This window comes from Babylonia areolata, chromosome 24 (genome assembly GCF_041734735.1).
Source record: "Babylonia areolata isolate BAREFJ2019XMU chromosome 24, ASM4173473v1, whole genome shotgun sequence".
NCBI lineage: Eukaryota > Metazoa > Mollusca > Gastropoda > Neogastropoda > Buccinidae > Babylonia > Babylonia areolata.
Genome location: NC_134899.1, coordinates 37,381,819 through 37,409,462, shown reverse-complemented (window position 1 = coordinate 37,409,462; position 27,644 = coordinate 37,381,819). Strand labels below are relative to the sequence as shown.

Genomic DNA, 27,644 nt, shown 5'->3' with positions numbered 1-27,644 from the left:
AACATGAATGATGAATGAATGAATGATGTGATGTAGCGTCCGTCTTCAGTCAAAGACCAAACCTTGAGCCCTTTACAAACTCGGGGTCATTTGCACAACAGGCTGCCTACCTGGGTAGAGCCGACTGACAGCTGTCATTGGGCGCTCAACATTCCGTTCCTGTGTCGTTCAATTAGCCTTCAGTTACTCACACACGCACACACACACACGAGTGCACCCGCTCGCTCGCTGGCGACAGAGAGACAGACAGACAGACAGACAGAGACAGAGGACAGAGAGAAAGGGGTGGCGGTTACTTGTATCCAAGATTTATAACAAATGACGATTGGGTTGTTCACTCAAAATATTTTAGTGCAAACATCAAGGAGAAAAGTTCCATTCTAAACAGTAATGTTCAATTTTGAAAATATGCGACACACAGGGAATACAAAGTATTTATAGATTGTACATCAGCAATAAGCACACATGCATACTTACAAAAACTTGCGATTACTAATAGTTGTAGCGGTGATAGTAGCTGTAGTACCAGTGATGTTGGTGGTTACAAACCGCAATGTTTGATCAAAACCCTTGTCTGTGATAATTATATGCACGCCAAACTCACACGATCTTTGTGTGTGTGTGTGTGTGTGTGTGTGTGTGTGTGTGTGTGTGTGTGTGTGTTGTTGTTGTTGTTGTTGTTGTTGTTGTTGTTGTTTTGTTTTGTTTTGCCTTTCTTTTTAACCGAAATATGTTTGCGAGATGTAGGAAACTATATTCCGTTGGTTTGAACCGCCGGGGGTAAATTTGGTCCGGTACCTCCTGGTTGGGTTGACCCGGTGTGGTTCCCAAATCGCCCCCTAGCCCCTGTAGGTCCCTCGGATGACTTTCTGGGACGTTCCCCCAATCCACCCACCCCCCTCCCCCACATGCCGTTACTGCCTCCCTCTGGCTTCAAAGCACCCATTCCAGAACTTCCCCTCCCCTCCCCACCAAATCTGCTTTCCTGCTTTCCAGAGAGAGAGAGAGACAGAGACAGAGACAGAGAGAGAAAATATGGGCTTGTAATGTTTTATGTCCATATTTTTCTTATCTTGTAAGGTCTCTTTCCCCCAGTAGTTCCTTGAAGGATTGTTTAAATTAAGCAAAGAATCAAATCTTGTTACGTGGCCTAACCAGCTAGAAAGCTATGGCCATGCTTTGTTCCTATTCAGTTCAATTCAATTCAAAATACTTTATTATCTTCTTCAACCAAAAAAACAGAAAATTTTCTTTAGGCTCACTTAAAACAAAATGCCCGTCAGCTAAAAAACAACAACAAACAAACAAAAAAAAACAAAAAACAACTGACACACCCTTCACTTATCACCATGCACACATCAATTATTATGTAAAAAGAAAAACATGTGGGTAAGATACTATTACATTATGATTCAGAGTGTAACAACTGTGTGTGTGTGTGTTGCGTGTGTGTCCGTGCGTGCGCACGCGCGCGCACGCGTGTGTGTGCCTGCGTGTTGAGCGTGTGTGTATCGTAATGATACACAACGTATTATTCGAGTAGTCCATAATGATTTCGGGGTAAAGAGGAGTGGGGGTGGGAGGGTGGGGGTGGAGGAGTGGAGGGGGAGCGGTCGCTGGGGGTTGGGGGCTGGGGAGGGGGGAGGTGTGGGATGGTGTCGGGGAGTTTGATGCTGTCACACCCGGGGTCTGGTGTTTTCCCAGGGGTGTTCTTCCAGTGGGTGCTGTGTACCGGCATCTTTCTGACGGGGCTGGTGGTGCAGATGGTGCGCCAGTCCACCTTCCACTCGCTCGTTATGGTGGGCGGCGTCATCTGGGCCACAGGTCAGGAGGGGGCATGCATGCTTGTTGGCTGCCGCTTCTGTGCTGCTTCCAACTTCTTCTTCTTCTTCTTCTTCGTCTTCTTTTTCTTCTTCGCATTCTGCTTTTATTTATTTGTTTTGTTGTCACCGTTCATTTTTGGTTTGTTTGGTGTTGTTGTTGTTGTTGTTGCTGCTGACTTCGTTGTCGTTGTCGTCCTTTTCCTTATTTTGCTTTTCTCTCTCTATTTGTTTTCATGTATAAATATATATATATATATATATATATATATATATATATATATATATATATATATTTGTGTGTGTGTGTGTGTGTGTGTGTGTGTGTGTGTGTTTTGGTTTGAGTGAGAGCATATGTGTATGAGTATATGTATATACTATTTGCACCCTTCCCGGTAGTGCATTGCTGTCATAATAAAAATGTGAGGAAATAACTCATCTGTGTGTGTGTGTGTGTGTGTGTGTGTGTGTGTGTGTGTGTGTGTGAGGCTGGTGGTGGTGGGATGAGAGAGCATGCGTGAGCCGCCATTTTTTGTGTGTGTGATTTTTAGGTGTGAAGGCTGATGATTGATTACCCTTGCACATACCAAATTCTTCTGTTTGAGGCCAATAAAAAGCACCGAAGTCTTGAAGTCTATCATGTTTTTATATTCTATTTTGTTCTATCATATCATATTATATGTGTAAATTGACAACCGAAACAGAGTTATGTCATTGGCTCACTTTGTTCAATAACGTGAGCTTACTAATGGCTGTTGTACTGCGTTGGTTTCCACTGTTGCAGCGAACATGTGTGTTGTACCCATCTTCAAGACGATCGGCATGGCTCTGGGCATGTGTATATGGGGCATGTTCAACCTGCTCGGAGGATGGGCCAGCGGAAGGTGGGCGTGGTGAAAATAATCCAGGGGTCAGAAATGGAGAGGGAGGAGAGGGATGGGCAAAAAGAGAAAGAGACAGGCAGACAGAAAGACAGACGGAGAGACTGAAAGATAGAAATAGCGAGAGAAAGACGGTTTCTATGTTCTTCCAACATAAGGACTATTTTATTTTCACACAGTGCTAACATATCCATTTTCATTACTTTGTTTTTTTATCCAATGTATGGCAAACAGTGGTCTCGTTTAATAATCTTTGCTGCTGCTCCTGTGTGCAAAATGCTAACACTTTCAATATGACTGCTGCAGTTACTGGCAACACACCAGGCTGAAGATTCAACTCTAATAAATGATCTCAAAGACAGTGTGGGCTTCAAACATAGCTTTCGTTAGCCATATCAACATTACGTGTTATAAATATTACGCATTGTCACTCCTCTGAAATGCCCACGATGGAACTTCTTCTTCTTCTTTCTTCTTCTTCTGCGTTCGTGGGCTGCAACTCCCACGCTCACTCGCATGTACACGAGTGGGTTTTTACGTGCATGACCGTTTTTACCCCGCCATGTAGGCAGTCATACTCCGCTTTCGGGGGTGTGCATGCTGGGTATGTTCTTGCTTCCATAACCCACCGAACGCTGACATGGATTACAGGATCTTTAACGTGCGTATTTGATCTTCTGCTTGCGTTTACACACGAAGGGGGTTCAGGCACTAGCAGGTCTGCACATATGTTGACCCGGGAGAAATCTCCACCCTTTACCCACCAGGCGCCGTCACCGTGATTCGTACCCAGGTCCCTCAGATTGAAAGTCCAACGCTTTAACCACTCGGCTATTGCGCCCGTCCCCACGATGGAACAAAAGGACACCAAACAAATCAGGATATCTCTGATGCACACTGCTGTGACCTCGACCATCAGCCTCTGAACATAACTTTTGAGAACGTTCTGGGGTAGGCTGCATGGGCAAACCTAGCACCACTAAGTTTGCTTATCGTTAAGTATGTTCCTAACTCCACATAATTAGGGGCAATCTAAACTCCAAGCAAACTTAGCGCTGCAAATTAACAAACAATTAGGCATGGAGATGAAATGATTAACAAACAGCAAAGAGTGGCAACTCTCTCCATTCACAAGGTACACAACTTCAAGTCAGTGCTGCTTATGCTACCGATTCAGCTAGCACACAGGTAAACAAAAGGTACACTGGAACAAACCCAGACACTCCCTCAAAAAAGGAAGCGCCTGGCCTGTCCTTATACCGATCATCTGACATGCGCACACAGCAGCAAAGACAGAAGAAATGTGCAAACACAAATAAGCTTTTGTTCAAAACTGGCATAACCTCTTTAATCATGAACAAGCCACAAAGAACACATGGAAAATACAGAACAAACACATGGTTGCCTCGGTGGTTTTTCAACTGGAAATGAACAAACAATTAGGCATAGCGCTGCAAAGTCTGCCTCGTACAACCCGGCCCTGGCCACTAATAGCACGATTATGTCTGATGAAAACTGAATATTTAAAATTCCAAACTCTAACACATTTTTACAATTTAAACTAAGTTTTAACTCCGTGTAATGACCTTGAACTGTGACCCTTGACAATGACTCTTCAGGGTTTTTGTGACCAATCATTCTACGAAGTCTGAAAAAAAAGGTTAGATGCAAGTCCCCTTATCTCTCTTGTATCCACATGCTTTTTTGACTCACTTGTGTAAACAAAGTGAGTCTATGCTTTAACCCGGTGTTCGGTTGTCTATGTGTGTGTGTGTGTGTGTGTGTGTGTGTGTGTGTCTGTGTGTGTGTGTGTGTAAGTCCGTGGTAAACTTTAACATTGACATTTTCTCTGCAAATACTTTGTCAGTTGACACCAAATTAGACATAAAAATAGGAAAAATTCAGTTCTTTCCAGTCATCTTGTTTAAAACAATATTGCACCTCTGGGATGGGCACAAAAAAATAAAAAATGAAGCCTAATTATATGCAAACTGCATTTACTGTTATATTTATATTTTTTGTATTCTCTAAACTTGGCACTTTGATCTGATACTCTGACCCAACAACAAGAGCAGTCATTATTATCATTTTCTGTTCAAACAGGAACTTCTTTTGCTAAGCATGGAAGTTTTATTTATTTTGCAAACGTTTTGGTGCAGTTAGTAAAAAAGGGAAATTACTCTGTAATTAATGCTAGGGGAGTTAATTTGCTTTAACCTGATCTTTCTCATCTTAAACATTACATTTTGAAATTATACTCAATATATAAAAAGCTTGGATTTTTTTTTAAGTGTATCACAAGTGAGTCTTGAAGGCCTTGCCTCTCTTGTTCTATCATATGCCATGTTGTGAGCTTGACTCCTGACCTTGAATTTCAACTGAGCGAATGAATTTTATCATGGCTGGTCACTATACCATGTTTCATGAAAACTAGATAACATCTGCTCATACTAGCTTTGCCTATTTTGCTAAGCGGGGACCTTGATCTTTTAATTGTCATAAGCCAATTGCATAATCATCATGAGAATGACTGGAAAGGTCTTATCTAGAACTGTCATCCTTCCAAATTTGAGTCTTGTAGTATTGAAGATTCCGAGAAAATGCAGTACAATGACAATACTTTCTCGTGTGTGGATTGCATGTCATACGATGTTAATACCACACCTGTAGCAATTTTTGCTGCAGCAATTATTGCACAGATTCGATATCAGTGTTAAACAGTGAAGAAAATGTCATCATCTAATAGATCACAGAAGAGGAGGGGGGGTGGGGGGGGGGGGGTGATAGTACAGCCTAGTGGTATCCCACATCTATAATTACTGATATGTCGAAAGATTGAAAAAAAGAACATATTTCAATACATCATATTTCTAATGACACTGGGTTTTAAGATAAAGTTTATAAACACTAGAAATGTGTATTTTCTTATTAAAATGCCAATGATGAATATTTGCACTGTTCTATTAATGTATAAAATCTCCCTAATATGTGTGTGTGTGCATGTGCGTGTGTGTGTGTGTGTGTGTGTGTGTGTGTGTGTGTGTGTGTGTGTGTGTGCGTGTGTGTGTGTGTGTGTGTGTGTGTGTGTGTGCGGAGTTGGTGGCAGGAGGCGGCTGTGCGAGCGTGTTTGCTCGAAAATATGGTTGAAAAAAAAAGACATGTGTGTGCTTCGCTACTTCAGAATATATGCAATATTTGTACAGGTTTGGTTGGTTTTGGATTGACCCTCAAGTACCGAAACACGAAGCTCTGAACTACGCTGGTGTGGCTTTGGCCGTATCAAGGTACGATAAAACTCATTCAGAAGTTGTACACTCTCTTCTTTAATTAGTGACAAATGTAACTTTCGTTTTGAAGATATGCGCTCCTGAACATTTCCGTGAAAACGTAAGTGCATACATCAATTCCCTTTACATTTTTTTTAACGATAAATGTTCACTGACTTTCAGAATGCAAATAAAACTTGAGGGAAGGCCCACGTAGTACCTTCTGAGAGAACGAGAAGTGGAAAGGGGTCTCGTTGTGTCATTCATTTCCTGTGAACAGTGTCTTATTTTTTGTACTTTCTACAATATAGAAAAGAATTTCATTAACAGCGAGCATTCCTTCGAAATTTGAACACAGCTGCTGTAGATCCTGCAACGTGATTACAGACAAAAAATAAACCAGGAATCCACTGTGGCTTGCACGTTGTTTAGAACGTGGGTTAGTTTCAGTTCCTCCAGGAGGTGCCTCTGCGTTCAGACGAATCAATATACACTACACCACATCTGCTGGACAGATTCCTGACAGCAACATAACCGAACGCACTTGTCCGGCCTTGAGTGCATGCATATATGTTTGTGTTTGTACCTTACAGAGTGGATTTCTTCTAAATAATTTCGCAAGAGGACAATACTTGTGTTGTCAGGGGTTCTTTTCCATTGCGCCAAGTGGCGCGCTGCACGCGGGGACTCGCTTTATCGTCTCTTTCGATCGAATGACTAGACGCTCAGTTTGATTTTCCGGTCAAACTTGGGAGAAAGGGCGAGAGCGGGAATCGAGCCCATACCTTAGCGGACACCGTATTGGCACACTAGCGTCTTAACATTCTGCTTCCTTCCTCAACTGTAGTGACGCCTCCTCAAGAAACTGGACCGAACTGAACTGAACTGAACTGAACCTCCTCCTTGGTCAACGTGACCAAACCGAGGAATAGTCTAGAGTCAGTCTGAATGGGGCATTCATTGATCCAGGACAAATCCTTGAGGACGTCGTGCAGTGTGTTTGGCAACACTCACATGTGCAGTGATGGCCTAGAGGTAACGTGTCCGCGAAGGATGCGAGAGAATCTGACGCGCTGGTTCGAATCACGGCTCAGCCGCCGATATTTTCTCCCTCTCCACTAGACCATGAGTGGTGCTCTGGACGCTAGTCATTCGGATGAGACGATAAACCGAGGTCCCGTGTGCAGCGTGCACTTAGCGCACGTTAAAGAACTCACGGCGACAAAAGGGTTGTTCCTGGCAAAATTCTGTAGAAAAATCCACTTCCATAGGAAATACAAATAAAACTGCACGCAGGAAAAAATACTATGAAAAAAAAAAAAAAAGGGGTGGCGCTCTCAGTGTAGCGACGCGCTCTCCCAGGGGAGAGCAGCCCGATTTTCACACAGACAAATCTTTTGTGACAAATAAGGAAACTACAATACAAATATCTGTTCCATTTGAGCAAGCCATACGTTTAGGATGATGTCACCAGCGTAACACAGACGTGTCATGTGTCGCTAAATCAAAGTTGTAGAGTGAACATCACACAAGCAGACACAGAGGACCCTCCTGCCCTCCAGCACCATGAACACATATCATTTATTTATTTATTTATTCATTTATTTATTTGTTCATTTATTTATCTATTCATTTATATTTTTGCCATTGCTGTGTGTGTGTGTTTGTGTGTGTGTGTGTGTGTGTGTGTATGTGTGTGTGTGTGTGTGTGGGGGGGGGGGGGGTTCGTATATATATATGATTATATATAGATAGATAGATCGAGACAGAGAGAGAGAGGGGTATATATATATATATATATATATATATATATATATATATATATATATATATGTATGTATGTATGTGTGTGTGTGTGTGTGTACACATACATACAAACTTTTTTTCACTTCAGCTAAACACTAATAACAGAAATAAAATTTGTGTTGACTGCCCTTTTTTAGGTAAGGATAGGCAACAGCGATGTGTAAATACACACATAGAGGCACTGAGAGAGAGAAGAGAGAGAGAGAGACAGAGACAGAGACAGAGACAGAGAGACAGACAGAGACAGACAGACAGACACCGATTTTTATTACCATTGGCAAAATACCCCTCTGTCAAAGGGGGTTACAATATATGGTGTTGACAAGTACCGACCAAAATTTGTTTGACTGAACTGGAAAGATGTATCCAAGAGCAAACGATCAACAAGACACCAAGATACGTTTACCACCTCTCGCACGCGCTCATGTACAAACACTCATACATTCACGTGTGTGTGTGTGTGTGTGTGTGTGTGTGTGTGTGTGTGTGTGTGTGTGTACTTGTTTGTTGTTCAGTTAATATTTCATTCAAATGGTTGCGAAAATGTCAGTACAACAAACAGTTAATCTGACAATAAATGGTTTCAGTCAGTCAGTACTTGTTTGTTTGTTCCATTTGAGGTTCTGTGATGTGCGAGCGTACCTTTATATATCTTCGCTGCTCCAGTTGGCTAGTTTGGGACAGATGCTGACTGTTTTCAGTACTGTCATCTACACATTTGTAAAGAACACCGTCACCACTCCTGCCATTGAGTTCGAGGTCGAGTTCGAGCAACCAACAGAGACGCAACCTCTGATCACTCACAGGGTGAGAATCACTATAATGATTATAGTTATAGAAAAAATGTGTGTGTGTGTGTGTGTGTGTGTGTGTGTGTGTGTGTGTGTGTGTGTGTGTGTGTGTGTGTGCGTACATGTGTGTGTAAAAAAAAAAAAATATATATATATATATATATATATGTGTGTGTGTGTGTATGTGTGTGCGCGCGCGCATATGTGTGTGTGTGTGTGTGTGTGTGTCTGTGTGTGAGCGTGTGTGTGTGTGTGCGCGCGCATGTGTGTGGTTGCGTGCGTGCGCTCGCGAGCAATATGATTCGTGATTTTACTGAGTACATACAAAGCATCTAACAGTATACCCATGTGTTTACATAAATGGGAAAGAGAGCAAGAGAGCGAGAAAGAGACAGACCCATACACAGAGACTGTCTCTGACAGAGTGTGTGTGTGGATCTGTGTGTGTGTGTGTGTGTGTGTGTGTGTGTGTGTGTGTGTGTGTGTGTATCTGTCTGTATCTCTGTGTGTGTGTGGATCTCTGTATGTGTGTGTGTGTGTGTGTGTGTGTGTCTATCTGTCTGTATCTCTGTGTGTGTGTGGATCTCTGTATGTGTGTGTGTGTGTGTGTGTGTGTGTGTGTGTGTGTGTGTGTGTGTGTGTGTGTGTGTCTATCTGTCTGTATCTGTGTGTGTGTGTGTGTATGTGTGTGTGTGTGTGTGTGTGTGTGTGTGTGTTTATTTAACCAGTACTAAGAGAAGGCCCATGCGTGCACAACAAAGTGCGTATCACTACGAAAGTATAGAAGAGAATGAATGGGAAAAAGAGAGAGAGAGAGAGAAACCAGTGTGGAAATGGGACAGACAGAAACAGACAAAATAACAGAAAGAGAGAGAGAGAGAGAGAACAGCGAAACGAAACGAAATCGTATTTTGAAGGGAGGGGAGGGGGGGGCGGGGAGGGGCGGGGGAGGAGCAGCCACAGAGCAGTGCTTTTTTAACATCGGTCCCTCGTGAAAGAAATAAAACGGGGGAAGGGTATGTCATATAAAATATTCACATTAACGTCACTTGGCAAAACAAAACAATGCTGAAAGAAAGTGAAATGTAAAACATTCACAACAGCAAAACGTACGAACCATTTTGGGCCATAGAATACACTGAACATAATTGTAAGTCTTGATGATCAATAAATAAAACAAACAATAATGGAATCGAAAAGTCCAGTGAGCACTTATTGGCCTTTTATATATATACATACCCTACCTTCGTAAAGAAAATCTAATTATATCAAAGGAATGTGAGAAAAAAATATTTAAAAAAAAACACATACACATCACAACAACAATAATCAAAAGAGAAAAGAGCAATTTTAGCTGCATGGATAATACACAGCTCTCCACAAAAACACAGTAAGCAAGCGTGAATGAAAAGAGTGAAGGGGGAAAATTAGGATTGAAGAAAGAGATAGCGAGAGGAGGCAGGGATACAGAGGGACACACACACACACACACACACACACACATACACACACACACACACACACACACACACACACACACACAGAGAGAGAGAGAGAGAGAGAGAGAGAGAGAGAGAGAGAAGGACATTGAGAATACATCGTTTGTTTGTTTTGTTTTGTTTTTTTCATCTGAATAATTTCTAGGATACATGAACTTAAGTTCTGAAATTAGTGTTTGTGATATGGTCTTTCGAAGACACTAAGACTGGAGATTATATGAAGTGTAGATGAAATGGCATTCCATAAATATCCACCAGAATATGTGAGACTTGTCTCACGAAGATGAATTTCTCGCCGAGGCAAAGTTATTCCATGTGTATGAAGGGGACGTCAAATTCCCGTGCAGGTGAAAACACCTGACCACTGCCCAAAGGTCACAAACTTTACTTCAGTAGACGAAAGGATAAACATGCTCATGGCGTCAGATTTCAGGTTCACAACGACATCATGAACTCTGTCATGGGGTGCCGACCTATATCTAGCCGGTTTATTACCATCGGCTTGAAGGCAACCCATTTCAACATCGCCATCTCCCATGCACCAACAAGCGATTGTGATGACGAGATTGTGGAAGATTTCTGCGAACAAGTGCAAAACGTTTTGGATAAAGTCCCAAAGAAAGGCTTCGTTATTGTGCAAGGGGACTGAAACGACAAGGCAGGAGAAGATGCTTACAACAACTGGAAAGGCACTTGTCGACCGTCCTGCAATGCCGAGACAGAGGCCTTAGGCTCCAAGAATTTGTCAGGTACAACGACCTTGTAATGGCGAACACGATCGGCCTGCACAAAGCATCAAGGAGATGGACTTGGCACCACCCAGACGGAGGCACCACAGCCAAATAGACAACACCATGGTCAAAAAGCGTTTCCAGTCAATTGTGAGCAATGCCAAGACAAGAACTTTCCCAGAAGGCTGATGTCGGAAGTGATCATGGCCTCTTGATGATGGCATTCCGCCTCCATCTGAAGATTATATATTAAAATTAAAATAATAATAACCCAACAAACAGGGACACACAAGAATCAAGTTTGACCTTGACGAACTAAAGGATCCTGAAGTAGGAGAGGCCTTCCAAGATATAATAAGTAGATTTGCTCCCCCCGACCCCCCTCCTGCCCCCACTGTCTTCACTGACACTGACACTGATATGGATATGTTGATCGACACCTTCAACACTGCAGTGACTGAAACAGCCAGTGAGACTCTTGGCAAACATCAGCCAGAAAAGAAGCCGTGGGTCACGACAGATGCCTGGACCCATGTGACAAAAGCAGGTAGCTGAAAAAGAAGAATGAGGTAAATCAGAGTGTTTTAAGTGTGATAATGCATTGTACACTTTATGAACAGCCATTAAGGGAATGTGTGAGTCAGACGACATGTTTTTTGATGTGCAGAATTCAATAATTAAGTCTTCAAAAGCATTATACAAAAAATGTTCAGAATTCACAGTGGGCTACCAATTCCACGAGAAATGACTGTTAAGTTTATCAGACAGAGTGAGGTGGGTGGGGCGGGGGATAGGGGGCTCTGTGTGTGTGAGTGTGTGCGTGTGTGTGCGTGCGTATAAGCCATGTGTGCATATACATCTTAATTTGACTGGTGCGAACAGTGGGCATATGTGTGTATCCCATTGTGTGTTACTGAGAAAGGGGTCGTGAGAGACAGAGTGAGGAAAGGGGAGAGAAAGGCAGACCTAGAGAGACGGAGACAGGTAAAAGACTAATGCAGCGGTTAAGGCTGGGGTATTTAGCAAACCTTGCAAATGGGAGTGAAAACATACCATTTGGAACACACATTGGACCCTCCTCTACAACATTAGCGTGGGAGATATCCGTTTGGACGATTAAAGATGTGAGATCTACTTAGCACAAACAGCGACAAATGTAACGCATTTATCATTTTTCATCTTCATTTTTCATGAAAGTTTTACAATTAACTGTGCATTGTGTTTCCATTTGGCATCAAAAGTGGTCGCAAGATCACACAACAACAACATACACACACACGCGCGCGCGCGCGCGACAGCCATTTTTTAATCCTCATTTTGCAACCTTCTTTATCTCAACACGTCATTTTCCTCGCTTAACTCAACCTCATATGTGGATCAAAACGTTGTGCGCCAGTAACACGATAAGAATTACTAAAATCTGAATGTTGCACAAATAATTTCATGACAGAGCAGTCATCAAATGATTAGACTGCTGGATTCTCGACTGAATTTCCTCAGTTCGATTAACCCGTCGCGCCTGGTGCAAATCAAAATTTGATTAGCACGTTAAAGAGTCTGTAATCCATGACAGCACACCCCTGACAACGGAGTATGGGTGCATACATGGCGGGGTCAGACATGTGAAGTGGTGTGTGTGTTTGTGACTGTGCACATGTGTTGAAAATAAAATCTCAGCGACTCGCAGACTGAAAATTATATGTGTAAATAATTTGATGTATGTATTTATTAGAAGGCATGGAAAATACGCAGATATTATGCATGTATGAACTTATATGACTGTACCATTGTTAACAATAAGACACATTCGCCAAGTCGTGACCAAAAACGTTAACGATTGTACTGTCAACCATATTGTTGCTGTGCGCTGGGGTGTGCATAGTCCTTTTGTGTAGTCTCAGGTGTTGCTGGGGGTTGTTGTGGGCTGCTGCACAAAGGAGTTATCTACTTCAGATCATTGATGCTGAAAGGACAACAATTTTTACATGATGAATCATGTGACCTCATTTAAGTAAATGACGTATTACATGGTTATGACGTAGATCATGTGATTTAAAAAGATGTTTATATATATATATATATATATATGTGTGTGTGTGTGTGTGTGTGTGTGTGTGTACAACGTCAGCGAAAAAAAAGGCCAACGATTGTTTAATTTTTCTTGTTGGAAGAGGCTTTCTGTGTAATTTATGTCATGCAGCCAAGACAATTTGATTAAACTTAAGTAATGTTGCAAAGATGAGCAACGTAGTCAGATCTATCCTGAGGTTCAATACCAGAAAAATACTATCTTCATTTATGTTGTGTTTCATATGGTTTGTAATCTGTTTTGATTGTTATGTTATTTTAATTGTTTATGTTTAATCTTGGTGTAAAATACTATTGCTGTTATATGATATCCTCCATGCCCCAAAAGGGGCGAAAGGATTAATTATTCTTGATTCTTGTGTGTATGTGTGTGCGTGTGTGTGTGTGTGTGTGTGTGTGACTGAAACCTAAGTGAATGATACAGGAGACGAATGATGAGCTCCCCATAGCGGCTGTCAGTCGGCACTACTCAGGTAGACAGCCTGTTGTGTAAGTGATACCGTGCTTAGAAAGCACACAGTGCTTGGTCTCTGACCGAGGATAGGCGCTATATAAGTATCTGTATCATCTTGTCGCAGTGTGAAGGTGGAAAACTGCGCATGGCAAACCTATCTATCCCAACGTGTCAAAACAGCACGGTAAAAGAAATGTTCCATAAGTTTTGATATTAACCGTATCTTCCAAGGCCCACGCATTCAGTGTTTCCCACACTGAAAAGTGTTCATTGTGGTTAAAAGTATTTGTGTGCAAACCGTCTTGCTTTTACTCTTCATGGCAGAGTTTCTAAGTCTCAGCCGCTGCATTTGACAGAGAGGCTGAAAAAGAAAATCAGACAGCTCGAAAAAGACAGAGATACAGAGACAAGCAGACAAACGGGAACATAGAGATAGCTCATGCGGGTGGGGGAAGAGAACGGGGGTGGACGGTGTGAGGGGATATAGGTGTGGATGTGGTGGAGCATGTACAAATGCGAGCATGCATAATTTACAGAATTTGATCAGCGTCCAAAATCGATGCGCGCGCAAACATTTGTGTGTCATGTCACTGAAAAAGATGTATTCATCTTGTTCTGTCTGTACATTAGACACAAAGCAGCATCAACACTGTTGAGTCGCCGAAAGTCGACAAAGACAGCATCAACACTGTTGAGTCGCCGAAAGTCGACAAAAGCAGTCAGTCTGTTTTTGAACGCTGGCCCCCAGTCTACAAGAAAATCGTGTAAGTGGCTCTCTTTTTTTTCATCATTGGTGAAGGATAGTTTTGCATCGATTTATATTACTCTTTTTTGTCATAACAGATTTTCTGTGAAATCCGGGCTGCTCACCCCAGAGAGAGCGCGTCGCTACACTGACAGCGCTACCCATTGTTTTTGTTTTTGTTGTTGTTGTTGTTGTATTTCTTCCTGCCTGCCGTTTGTTTTCTTATCGAAATGGATTTTTCTACAGGATTTTGCCAGCGACAACCATGCACCACTCAAGGTCTTGTGGAGGAGGAGAAAATACTGGCGACTGCGCCGGGATTCGAACCAGGGCACTCAGATTCTCTCGCTTCCTAGGCGGACGCGTTACCTCAAAGGCCATCAATCCACACATGTTTCATCATTGCTCTGATGATCATTCAGCTACCTTTGATGAATACTCGTTTTGTCGGAGGTCGTAGAAGCTGTCATTGTTTAACGTCTCTCCATTTTAAGTGATATTAAACGAATGAGGGTTGCAGGGGCGGAGGGGTGAGGGGGAGGTGGGAGAGGGAGGGGGACGGGAGGTGAAGGAGGAAGGGTGGTTGAGGAAACAATGTATGCATGTAAACCCCCACATCATGAGAGAGAGAGAGAGTTGGGGGGCGGGGGGTAGGGGGGGGGGAGGGCGGGATATAAGCTATAACAAATGTCCTGTATATACACTGCACCGCAAATCTGCAGCAGCAGAAAAAAATAAAATATGGTATACATCCAAGTGAACTTTGCGAGAGGTTAAGGCTAGGTAAAAGCGATTTTAAACTATGACATTCAAATGATTATTATGGTTTTGCTGAAAATAAAGTGTGCATATATGCATTTAACTTCTTTGCTGAGTTTAGTTACAAATGAAGGTCTTCAGCTTTATCCCTTTCGATAATGCATGATTCCATCTTAATCTTACGATAGCTGAAACATTGCTACTTTGGTGGTATGATTAATTCCCAAGACTTTGCTCCACGGTACGTGATCAAGTGATCGGTAGCCCTCTTGCTCAGATAAAAGAATACAAAATTGCGTGGTTCCTTGTAAATGTCTTTCACATTTTCGCCTTTCTTTTCTTTTCCTTTTTTTTATGGACAGCCTTGTGCCAGCCCATTTATTACAGAAAAGATCGCCAAGGTGTGCAAGAACCCGCAAAAAAAAGTAGTACATGTCCCTTTTTCAAAACTAAAAAGATGTATAATGTGACTGGTTTCTGTCATTATCTTGGGCTGTGTCATGCAATGTGGTGAGTTTTATCAAAGCATGATGGGAGGAGGTATGAACAGGGGGGGTGGGGGGGGGGGGGGGGGTTATACTGAAAGGATAGGAAACTGGAACAGGGGAAGCAACTGGTCTGGTGTGGTGATGATGCGGTGTGGCGTGATGTGATCGTCTGTTTAGTACGGCGGTGTGTGAACATCAGGTCGTCTGCTGTGTGGTGTGTTGGAAAGACGGGTGTGTTGGGAAAAGCAATGGTTCATGTCACTTGTTGTTGGGTTTTGCAGTGTTGTGCTGTATCGCACTACACTAAACTATTTCTGTTGTGATCTTTGGTCTAACCTTTGTCATGCTGTGTGTGCGATTGGACTTAGCTGTGGGCAGGGATATTGTGCAGGGTGAGTGACGAGCTTGTGGATGCACAATTCGTTTCTAAACGGATGAAAAAAGATGTAATTTGTATTGTACTGCACTGCGTTGCATTCCATTGCATAGTAGGTATACAACACTGCATTCCATTGCATATAAGGTTTACAATACTGCATTCCATTGCATTGAAGGTTTACAACACTGCATTATATTGCATCTTTTCGTTAAAATCTGTGTCAAATAAGGCTCATTTATCGCACAAAATGAGATAATCAAGAGACGCAAATACAAACAGGCAGAGTTACATTTTTTTTCTCCTCTAAGAACAACTTAACCTGTGGAAGTAGTTGTTTTTGTTGTTGTTTTTTTCTCCAAATTTCACCAAAATAAGATTCTTCAGTGAATGCATTGTGCGCGTGACACACGGAGTTCTCTCTCTCTCTCTCTCTCTCTCTCTCTCTCTCTCAATATAAACACACAAGCACACACACACACACACGCATGTTTATATATATATATATATATATGTGTGTGTGTGTGTGTGTGTGTGTGTGTGTGTGTGTGTGTGTGTGAAATTTATGTATACATATATCGGTTGCCCCCCAAAAAATGAACCGCTTTTTGACAAGTAGTTTCTCAGTGACAGAGAAACCGAATTCATTGAAAATTTTCACACAGTAACCTTGAGGTATCATCAGCAAGTCTGCAAAATATCTAAAGGTTTGGACGCAAAGTATGCGAGGATTGTCAAATTCAAAACGGCATGTCAAAAAATCCAATATCAGAGCTGTGCACTGTGACCTTATCATGTTCATGTTAGCTTCTCTTTTTCTCCCACAAGATATTCTTCTCTTTTTTCTTCTTTCTCCTTTTTTTTTCTTTTGTTGTTGTTGTTGTTGCTGCTGCTGCTGCTGCTGCCCCATCATCTGCGCTATTTGAGTGGCATTATTCCCACGTCGCGCATTCCGAGACCCCATACACAGCTACTCCCGGGTTCGTCTGTCGCAGTCCCAGTGCCGGCAGTCCACAGGGAACCATCGATGTTAGGTCGCCAGGCGGCCACACACCAGAGGAGACCCTGCACTGCTGCTGATTCACTTTGGTGGTATTCGGTAGCGCCTCTGACTTAACGTACTTAGGACACCACTTACTAAGCCCCCAACTGACGACAATAATGGCTTAGTCGTCTCCTTCAGAGTGGAGACCGCCACCACGTCCCTCCAACGGCAGTCCCCCATGAACTCGCCGACACTGAATACCTTGACAAGACTTACCCCAAGCGCGGAAGTGGAGGGGTATCGAAAATGAGGTCACTATGAGAGCAGGGCATGAAAGGTCACGTAATTTGGGATTATTTTCATTTTGATCATGAAGGAGGAGGATGACGATGATGATGATGATGATGACGATGCTGTTGTGGAGGTCCATTTAGGTTCGGGAGTACGTGACAAGGCTGTACTCTTCGCTTCCTGTCATAATGATATCCCGGCGCGGCGTCAACCAGGCCCGAGAGATACAGGCACTTGCCATGTTGGTAAAGAAATTAGAGCAACATACCCAAAGACGCATCCGTGAAGTGGGTGATACTCGACTGTGTTGTCCCAGTCTTCCCATTTAAGTCCATAGCACACTCAACTCTGGGTAGGAGCCGGCCGCGGGCCGAAAAACCTACCGCTGAGATTCGAACCCGCGTCCTCCCAGCCGTCAGTCCGCGACGCTGACCACTTCAACACAACGGCTGGTCCATAAGATCTTCTCTGTGTAAAGTATCATATCTAAAATGAATATGATATTAAGAATATGGAAGTTGCTTTGCTGTATCATATCAATCATCTCATTTTTCAAATTGCATAAAGGGTTTTTGACATTGTTTGGTATAACTTTATGACCTACAAGTCAACAACAACAACAACAATAACAAAAACAGAGAAAACATACTATCCCATTAAATGAAATAATCGAGACAAACAGCATGTAGGATTAGGTGTTGAAGATCGTGGTCTTTTTCATATATTTGTTATTGTTATGGTGGTTGTTATTGTTTTGTACACATGCTGTCAATAGCCGCCCCAAGATTGCCCCCGTGATCGGCTGAGCTGTAAGTATAACTAACACACCTGACTGTCAACAGAGGTGTGGCGCTTTCTGTTATCTCTGGATTCATGTATGGGATTTGTTTTGCGCCCTCCATCCACGTCCAAGACAGAGTCAAAGGCGCCAGCCAGAACTGTGAGTACTGGTTTTGAGAAACAACTCTGTTGGTTTCCAGACCTACACTTAGACTGGTATAACTGACAATATGTCGTATGGTATTAGCAAGGCGTAGTGTGGTATGGTATGGTATGGTATGGTATGGTATGGTGTCATACCGTATCGTATATGTATATACCGTATCGCATACCGTATCGTATTGTATATATTTTGTAGCCTATATACATACAGAGAGAAAGAGAGAGAGAGAGATCGTATCGCACTGTAATCTGTACCGCATTGGATTGCATCGTATTACATTCTGTTAAGCGTTACATTTGTTTTGGTGGAACAAATCTCTCAGTGTGAAATTCAAGCTGACACACTGCAGTGCTTCTGATTATTTTTTGTTGAATACTGGTTGCGTGTAACTGTATGCTTATTACCCAGTCAAAGTTTGTTGTTGTTGTTTTGTGTGGTTTTTTTAACCAAGTGAACCGTTCAGCTCTGCGTCGCAGTGGATTAATTTTAGTTTTACGTGCGCTGCTTGCATGCAAGTCATCTATCGGTTCATTGTCTCATCCGAAAGACTAGCACCCAGAACACCATTCAAGGTCAGCTGGAGGCGGCAGTAAAATCCTGGTCCTCACATGAATCTAATCTCAAACCCTCTCTTCCCAGGCGTCCACTTTACACGCTGAGACGCTGCTTGGCTGTTGACTGATTGACTGATCGTCATTAAAATGACAGAATATTAAAATATGATTCGAATATTGAAGGGACTGGTTGGTTCATCCATTAGCTGATCGAGTGGTTGTGTAAATATTAACTGTACTGATTCAATGCTGATTGAAAGAAGAAAAAAAAGAAGACAAAATTGTTAACCGACTGACTATTTAGTTTTGTTTCATCGAAACTACTGAATGGGAAAACTTTATCGTCGTCACGAAAACAACAAAATAATGATTTAATGTCCAGAATAAACATCCAGCTGCACTGCTATAGCAAGATGTCTTAAAAGATAATAAGTAAACGAGTCATGTAGCGTCTTCCAAATATACAAACCCTTTTGTTCGATCGGTGTTTCACTCTCACTCTTGGAAACGTTTATTAGTGTCCAAAAACTATTCACTGGCGAATCGTATCCCTGGCATATTTGGTCATCATATGTCTGCCGGCCGCGACTCGGCATACTGAGAAACTTTTCTTGATCTGCATTCCACCCCACCTCACTCCCCCACCCAAGGGCGAGCAGTTTGGAGTCTTCTGTCCATTGATGCAGCAGAGAAAAAGCAGGCGGCAATTTCAACTTCCGGAAAAAAAATTTTTAACAAGGTCGCGGCACACACACTACCCCCCACCCCGCCCCCACATCCCCCAACACACACAAACACACAAACACCACCACCACCACCATCACCACCACACTCATTTTTTCCCCTCTTTTTTTTATTTATTTTATTTTATTTTTTTAATTATTACTTATTTTTAATTCAACAATCTTCAAGCGCTGGACTACGTCTTCGCCCAGTACTGCGGCATCTTCTTGACTAGCTCCGTGTACTTCGTGGTCTACACGGCCTGGAAGCGGAACAAGCCCCAGGTGTACCCCGAGGTGATCCTTCCGGCTCTGGTGGGCGGAGTCATGTGGGCCATCGCCACGGGCTGCTGGTTCGTGGCCAACAAGGCGCTCTCCGAACCCGTGGCCTTCCCCATCGTCTCCACCATCCCCGGCGCTATCGCCTCCCTCTTCTGGGGCGTGTTCGTCTTCAAGGAGATCAAGGTCAGACCGTTTGGGGTGTATGGAGAGATGGGAGGTGTGGGGTGGGGGGGTGGGAGGAGAGATGGGGAGGAGAGAGAGAAGTAGGAGTAGGGGGAGAGGAGAGGGGTGGGGTGGGAGGTCAAGGTCAGACCATTGGGGGTGTATGAGGGGTTGGGGGTGGAGAAGATGGGGAAGAGCGGGAGAGGTAGGAGTAGGGGGAGAAGAGAGGAGTGGGGTGGGGTGGGAGAAGGAAGGTGGATGGGGTAGGTGGGAAAAGGGTGTACTTTAGTTGGGGGGTAGGGTGGGACGAGGGCAGGTAGAGTTTGAGTGTGGGGTTGATTTGTTCATTGCTGGGGTCCTGGTGTTGTGGAGTTTTCGTTGTTCGAGAAGATCAAGTCAGACTGTGGGGAGGAAGGGAGGGGAGGGGGGTGGGGCGGGGGGATGGGGGGGGGGGCGAGAGAAAGGATAAAGGGCAGCCTTTGGGAATGGGAAGAGTTCAAGTTTAAAGACCTGATTGGCTTGCACCCTTCTTAAGGTTGAGTTGTTCAATGCTGGGGTCTTGGCGTTTAGTCATTGTGAAGGTTTCGTGTTCAAGTCAGACAGTCAGGGGAGGGGAGGGGGAGGGTGCGGAGGGATGGGAGGAGCGGGATGGAGGTGGTGGGGACGGCGGCAGAGGGCTTGGGGGAAAGGCGGGCTGGGTGAATGGGTCGATATCGAACAGAGCTGGCTTGCGTCCTTCTTAAGGTTGAGTTGTTCAGTAAATGAGGTCTTGGTATTGTGAAAGCTCCGTTGTTCGAGGACATTTAGGAAAGGGGAGAGAGGCGCTGGATGGGGGTGAGGGTGGGGTGGCGGCACGGTTAGTGGGGAAAAGGGCGGGCTTAAGGAATGGGTAGAGTTTGAATAAAGATCTAATTGGCTTGCGTCCTTCTTAAGGTTGAGTTTTTCAGTGATTGAGTCTTGGTGTTGTGAAGGTTTCGTTGTTCGAGAACAGATAGGATGGAGGAGAGGGGAGGAGGGGTGCTGAATGGGGATGGTGGTATGGTGGCAGGTTTAGCGTAGGAGGGTGGGCTTTGGAGATGAGCAGAGTTCGAGTTTAAAGAACTAACAGGCTTGCATCCTTCATAAGGTCATGTTGCTCAGTAACGGCCGGGGTATTGGTGTTGTGAAGGTTTCGTTGTTCGAGGAGGGTGAAGTTCTGGCGGAGTGTGTGGGGTGGGCGGACTTAGAATGGGTGGGTGTGGTGGGTGAGGGAAGAAGCTGGGTGGGTGAAAGGGGTGGTTACAGGTGGGCTAATGGTGAGGGAAAGGTACCCAAAGAGGTTGGATGGCAGTGAGGGTGTCGGATGTGACATGTAAAAATACCGGTATGGGGAATGTGTGTGTGTGTGTGTGCTTTTTTTGGGGGGGGGAGTGGGGGGGGGGATGGGTGTGTGTGTGTGTGTGTGTGGGGGGGGGGGGGGGTTCGGGGGCTTTGTTATTGGTTTTTTGTGTGTGTTTTTTTTCTTTCTTTTTTCGAGGGAGGGGGTAGGGGTGTCATTTTATTCCCTAATGCTGACACTCGTTATTGCTTATTGTGACATGTCTGCTGATTCCAACTCTCTCTCTCCCCACACATACCCACTTGCAGAATACTACCTTTTTTTCTATTCGAAGGTCAGATGGGTTGGATATATATATATCTCAATAAAACAATCAATTACAAGAGGCAAGCCTTCAACGTCAAGACTCACTTGTGCTTCGCGCTTTATCCAGTAAAGGAATCATGAGGTGACCAAAAACAAAAAAAAGAGAGAGAGAGAGAGATCTAAAATCGTTGAAAAGTGCTCCGTATTAACTATGATATATGTATGATAAGCTTGGGAGAAAAAATAAGAAACAAGAGAGGCAAGGCCTTCAAGACTCACTTGTGATACACTTTAAAAAAAAATCTAATCGTTAAAATGTGTTCTGTATTTGTTATTATAAAGCTTCGGGTTAAAAGAAAAAAAAAGTCCTAACGGCAGATTCGAACCCCACGTGTTTGGATGAGAAGAAACTATCTTATCCATTACACTATCGTGGCTCCTTACCTTACGTTCAAAAATAGACTATTTAAACATGCTTTTTTTTTTTAGGGCGATAAATCGATTGCGGTATTCGCAGTGAGAACGCTGTTCAAATCATACTATTCTGGTGTATCTTGGGCATTAAAAAAATCTTTAAGGACAATTAAAAATTCTTTTTAAGTCCGCGGTAAAGGAGACGTGGCTATCGCCGGAATCACACTGCAACAGTTAGCCGTTTTCTCTGGATCTAGTTAGATGTACAAGATGTACACCCGGTTGACACGGTCGATTCAATTTCTCTTTGGTGTTCATTCTAGTTTTATAGTTTTAAAGTTGATATGAAAATTTAGTATTTTGTTAAACTAATAATATGTAGAGCCAAGTACAAGTACTTCTAAACGTTGTATGAAGTGAAAAGGACTTCATTTTGAGAAAAGTCAAGACTGGAAATTTTTGCGTTTCATCAATTCAAGGATATTAACTCTCATAGTTTATTATTTTTAACTGTAAATTCCGACTGATTCTATGGGTATCTTTATGGCAGTTTGGGGCATAATCCAGTAAGTGATCAGGCGTTCACAAATCTTTCTCTGAATAAATATTTAACGGTCTCCTTCTCCAACTTTCCATCACATGTTATCGTGTATTGTCGATTGAATATAGGATTGAACGGGAAGGTCAACAACTTGAAACAAAATGGCGTCGTTCGCGTTCGCGAAGAACATGAGCACGCGCTTTGAATATGTATTTACATGTACGCAATTGATTTTTGCCCATGACCTTCAGGGCTCAGCCTATAGATCTATAAAGTCCGCTCGTTTTATTGATTTTAGTATTTTCCGAAAAAGACCACTTGGGCGAATGAACATAGTGAAAGCCCTGTACACTGAGAGTAAAAGACACAAGCTTTTAAATGTATTGAGTATAATTTCAAAATGTAATGTTTAAGATGAGAAAGATCAGTTTAAAGCAAATTAAGTCCCCTAGCATTAATTACAGATTAATTTCCCGTTTTTACTATCTGCACCAAAACGTTTGCAAAATAAATATAACTTCCATGCTGAGCAAAAGAAGTTCCTGTTTGAAGAAAAAATGATAAAAATGACTGCTCTTGTTGTTGTGTCAGAATATCATATCAAAGTGCCAAGTTTAGAGAATAAAAAAAATACAAATATAACAGTAAATGCAGTTTGCATATAATTTGGCTTCTTTTTTAAAAATTTTTTGTGCCCACTCCAGAGGTGCAATATTATTTTAAACAAGATGACTGGAAGGAACTGAATTTTTCCTATTTTTATGCCTAATTTGGTGTCAGCTGACAAAGTATTTGCAGAGAAAATGGCAATGTTAAAGTTTACCACGGACACACAGACACACACAGACAACCGAACACCAGGTTAAAACATACTCACTTTGTTTACACAAGTGAGTAAAAAAAAAATGCATGCGAGCGGGATCGAACCTCACACGTTCAGCTCTGATACAAGCAGACTGATTCCCAAGGCTGCAGCACATCTGATCTGACATGTAATGATTAAATTTAAAACTTAACTCATTCAGTACTGCCAGTCCTTTCTTCTCCTCTACACAGACACCTCGGATGTCCAGTGGGTGTCTCAATGACCCAACCTTTAGCTTCCATCGTCAGAATTGTGGTATTCTTTGTCAACATTCACGTCTTTAGTATAAGAGCCTTCCGCTTGCAATATTTTGATGATGGTAATTGGGGTGAAACGCTGTTAACGTCCTCTCTTTCGCCGTTCGTATGGAGAGAGTTAAAACAATGTTGACATTTTCTTCTTCGTGTGATAAATAGATGTGATGTGTAGTTGATGTAATAACGCCATTTAAATCATGTGTTTTGTGTGTTTTAGCAACACATCATGGATCTCTAGATCTGCACAAACAAGTCTACAATGGGCTGAAAGAATTGATTGATTCAATTTTTCTATGTTCATTTCAATTAATTCAGTGTCCACTTTAGAATATTCATATGCAGTAAACACGTTGATGGTGTAGTTAGTATCACTGTAAGTGTTCTGTCCAGAATTTTTGTTTCTTTCCTTTTAATTGTAAACAAGAAACACGAGGTCATGTCGTCTTCGAAAACAACCAACCTTCTCATCACCCAAACTTTGTGGAAAGTGGTTTTTAGAATTTTCGGATTTCAGAACACATTTCAACGAAATAAATCATTAATAATTCAGAAATACGGCTTAATTCGGGAGACTTAAACCTGTTACTGGTATGACTGTGAAGATTTTTTTCATACTATGTTTAAGCTAATTTTGGTATTTGCAGACAAAGTATTTCCAAAGAAAATGGCAATGTTAAAGTTTATCATGGACACACAGACATGCATAGACACACACACAGACAACCAAACAACTGGTTAAAACATAGACTCATTTTGTTTACACAAGTCAGTCAAAAATGGCAATTTTATTGTGAATCTTTACAGATTTATTTTTTTACTGGTCACACAGTCAATGGAAAATGGCAGGAAAAGGCAAAGAGTGGATGCAATACAATGCACTAAAGACCACAAATGTTCTTCTTAAAAACAAGAGTTCCAAAGACATAGTGACCCTTCTTTTTCCTCTACAACCCATACATTCCAAAAGCTAGGTACAACTATCCATTTATAGTTCATAATATAACCGCTCCAAACTTTAACAATAAAAGGAAAAAGAACCTGTCGCTAACTCAGTAACTGAGTAAGTTACTAACTCATCATTCACATGAGTGAAGGGAGACAATGTCATGCAGAATGTATCAACTTAGATCATCATCAGCAATGAAGTTAAAAAAAAAAAAAAATATATATATATATATATATATATATATAAAATGGGGGGAATATTAACATCATTTGTTGTTAGATTTACACAAGTCATGTTGTTTGCCATTATTCTTTGTTAATAATTCCCATTCTTGTTTGTTATTCAGGGGATCAGAAACATCCTGATTCTCCTTGTGGCAGTGACTATCACCGCAGCAGGTGCCATATTAGCTGGCATTTCCAAAGGATAGTCTTCAAACTACCCCATTGATGCAGAACCTATCTGTCCTTCTGAAAGGAATGAAATGTAGTTTAACTAACAAAACACAAAAGGAAAAAGATGAATCAACTGAACACTGTTTCTTCCACCTTCTGGATCAATGGATGGTGTTTATATGATCATAAAGATTGAATGTCATCATGGTGTCTTGATTGCCTTAACACCGCATGTCAGCAGAGTTCTTTCACCTTAATCTTTGTTTGTGTGTTTGATTGTAATGTTGTTTCATGCACTGTAATGTTTCTTGCATTTTGTTTACCCAAGAACTATCAGTTTCATTAACACCCCCCTCCCCGCCCTCCACACACACACACACACACACACAAATACACATGAACACATTGTACTCAAAACTTTTTATTTTAATGTTTGGTTTACTCTTCTACTCATTCATTCCTAACATTTACTCACACACACCCTGAATCAAGTTTTAATTAATGTGTAACAAAGTTGAGACAAATAAACACACATATCTGCCTTCCTTAAAACATGACACCAACATAACTCAATCAGAACAGTGAGAAAAATGCTGTAGCCATACTTAAAAGACTATAAAAAATACTTCAGAATGATATGACATCAAGTACATACAATGATTGGAAAAAAAACTCACTCACCATCAAGCATACCCTGCATACCCAAAGCCAATGATCTGAACAACATTGTCCAACCCAAGAACAGGGTATGGTACCATGACAGCCATGAAAAATTCATGCAAACCATTTCCACCTGTCCAAACCATCATGCAAAACATTAGTATGAAAAAATTTGCAACAACAACCAATAAAAAAAGAGAGAATGATTAACAAGAAAAAATTGAAAAAGAAAGAAATCTGCACAATTATCAAGCTATGTGATGTTTATATCACAATTATCTCTCACTGCAGTTCATCATCACCATTTGTCACTGTACTGGTCATCAAATATCATTAGTGACCTTCTATCTACCCATCCCCAAACTGCTGATAAAAAAAAAATGCCATTCATGTTCTCATGCACTGAAGCAACAATGTATCGTGCTGCAGTTAGCAATGATAAACTGATTCAACTTCATAACTTGGAAAGGCAAACATGCCCACACACATTATTGTTATCAACATGGTTTAGAAGCCAGTTGACTGTGACCACACTCACCGGCCATATTATCAGGACTGAAAACACATCATACCACCAGCCATCAAAACAAAGCCAAGCTTAGCAACCAAAACTAAAAGAAGAAAAAAGGAGAAGAACTCAGAAATTGAGCTCAGGGACAATTATTCGTCTATTGTTACACACAACCATTAAATGCCTCTGGAGCAGTTGATTCCACCATTTATTTCTCACAGGAGATTTTCCAGTCACTACTTATAATGAAGAAGCCCTTAGCATTCCTGTTGAGGTGTGCATGTATGCAAACACGCATATCAATGGATTCATGTACATACTCATCCAACACACACACACATAAGTACACACCCAATACAAACCCAACACACACACACACACACACACATGCGCACCAACTAAATCAATAACAACAATAAACACATGCATACACATACAATGCAAACAAGATATTCTGCTCAGTGCATCCACAACAAACCACTGCAAATAACCTAAGAAACTGACATGTATAAAACATGGTGTGTCCTGCATAATCATTTAAATCAAGAAATATCTAAAGAATGGGTCATTTGTCTACTTTTTCATAACAGGAAAGAACTTTCTCAGCAAGGAAGCAAATTCACACAAAATAATTGTGTTCAAAACACAAAATTCCTGAATTTTTGTTTGAGGTGCCAATCATTTTTCTTTGTCTTTTTTACGAAAATAAACATGCAACTTTTTTTCTTTTATATAAATAGGCTTACCCTTGTTGATTTGAAATCTAAAGTAATAAATCACATTACTATTGATTCCAAAGAATCTAAGATATTCACTCCCACTTTAATACAGTAATTACTGCATAGGCGGATAGTAGTTTGCACAGGACAGGAATGTCAGACCCCTGCTAGAGTCTGCACTAGTTGGGTCACAGTTAAGTATGTGTAATTAAGTACTGTTTTCATTCACCAAGTTCATGACATAAAATTACTGTTTTCATTCACCAAGTTCATGACCTAAAATGGGCATTTTACAAATTCCATCCATTTCAGTGTTTTGTGCATTGTGGAAACAAGAACATACCCTTTAGGCACACTCCCAAAAAAGGAGTATGGGGTAAAAACCATCATGTACATAAAAGCCCTTTCATACATGGGTACAAGTGAACAAGTGAGTTGCAGCCCATAAATATAGATTCATAACATCTAAACTGCTACTGCTACTAAAAAAATTGTATGTGTTCATCACTATATTAAGATAAAGTGGATCCATCCAATAAGGATTTTTTTCTACTGGATTGGAACTTAGTAAAACAGTAAAAATTTTAAAAAATAATCACACAGCACTGTTTATGGTCATACATACTAAAAACAAAAAAGTATAGGACTTTTAAGCACAGTATAAAAATGACAATGCCGACAGGGAAGGCACCTACAGGCAACAACACCCTGCAACTCTTTCTGACAACTAAACTGTTCTCCTTGTAGCACCATAGACAGAAGCGAAATTCTTGCATTACTGTTACAGAAATAGGTGAAAGGTGCAAGATCTTTGATTTAGAACAGCAATACACCCTCAAGAAGAAAAACAAAAAAACAAGAAAAAACAACAAAAAAAGGAAAAACAACAAAAATCCCCCTCTAATATGAATTAAGCAGAATATCTCACTTCATCTAAAATGATAGGAATTAACTAACAATGACCTGAAAGTTTGGAGAATTTGGGGGCTCCAATGGCCCCAAACTGGTAAAGTTGTGTGAATTTATCATGAATAATGAAACTTTTCCCCCTTGAATATACACATGCGAT

The 27,644-nt window shown here is 41.7% G+C and overlaps 1 protein-coding gene across 3 annotated transcripts in view; it reads left to right on the top strand.

Annotated features, from left to right (window-relative positions):
- The window catches only part of LOC143299183 (transmembrane protein 144-like), a 33,131-nt gene extending 6,853 nt beyond the window's left edge, over nucleotides 1-26,278 (top strand). For 2 of the 3 annotated variants that reach the window (XM_076612347.1, XM_076612348.1), the window contains exons 3-10: nucleotides 1,705-1,824; nucleotides 2,605-2,704; nucleotides 5,905-5,985; nucleotides 8,475-8,580; nucleotides 13,967-14,100; nucleotides 17,823-17,920; nucleotides 19,390-19,664; nucleotides 24,637-26,278. In XM_076612347.1, the coding sequence (XP_076468462.1) occupies nucleotides 1,705-1,824; nucleotides 2,605-2,704; nucleotides 5,905-5,985; nucleotides 8,475-8,580; nucleotides 13,967-14,100; nucleotides 17,823-17,920; nucleotides 19,390-19,664; nucleotides 24,637-24,720 (998 nt within the window). In that variant the 3' untranslated portion in view covers nucleotides 24,721-26,278. The remainder of the gene's footprint in view (nucleotides 1-1,704; nucleotides 1,825-2,604; nucleotides 2,705-5,904; nucleotides 5,986-8,474; nucleotides 8,581-13,966; nucleotides 14,101-17,822; nucleotides 17,921-19,389; nucleotides 19,665-24,636) is intronic. The other variant, XM_076612349.1, reaches the window with a different exon arrangement.
- The last annotated feature ends 1,366 nt before the right edge of the window (nucleotides 26,279-27,644 follow it).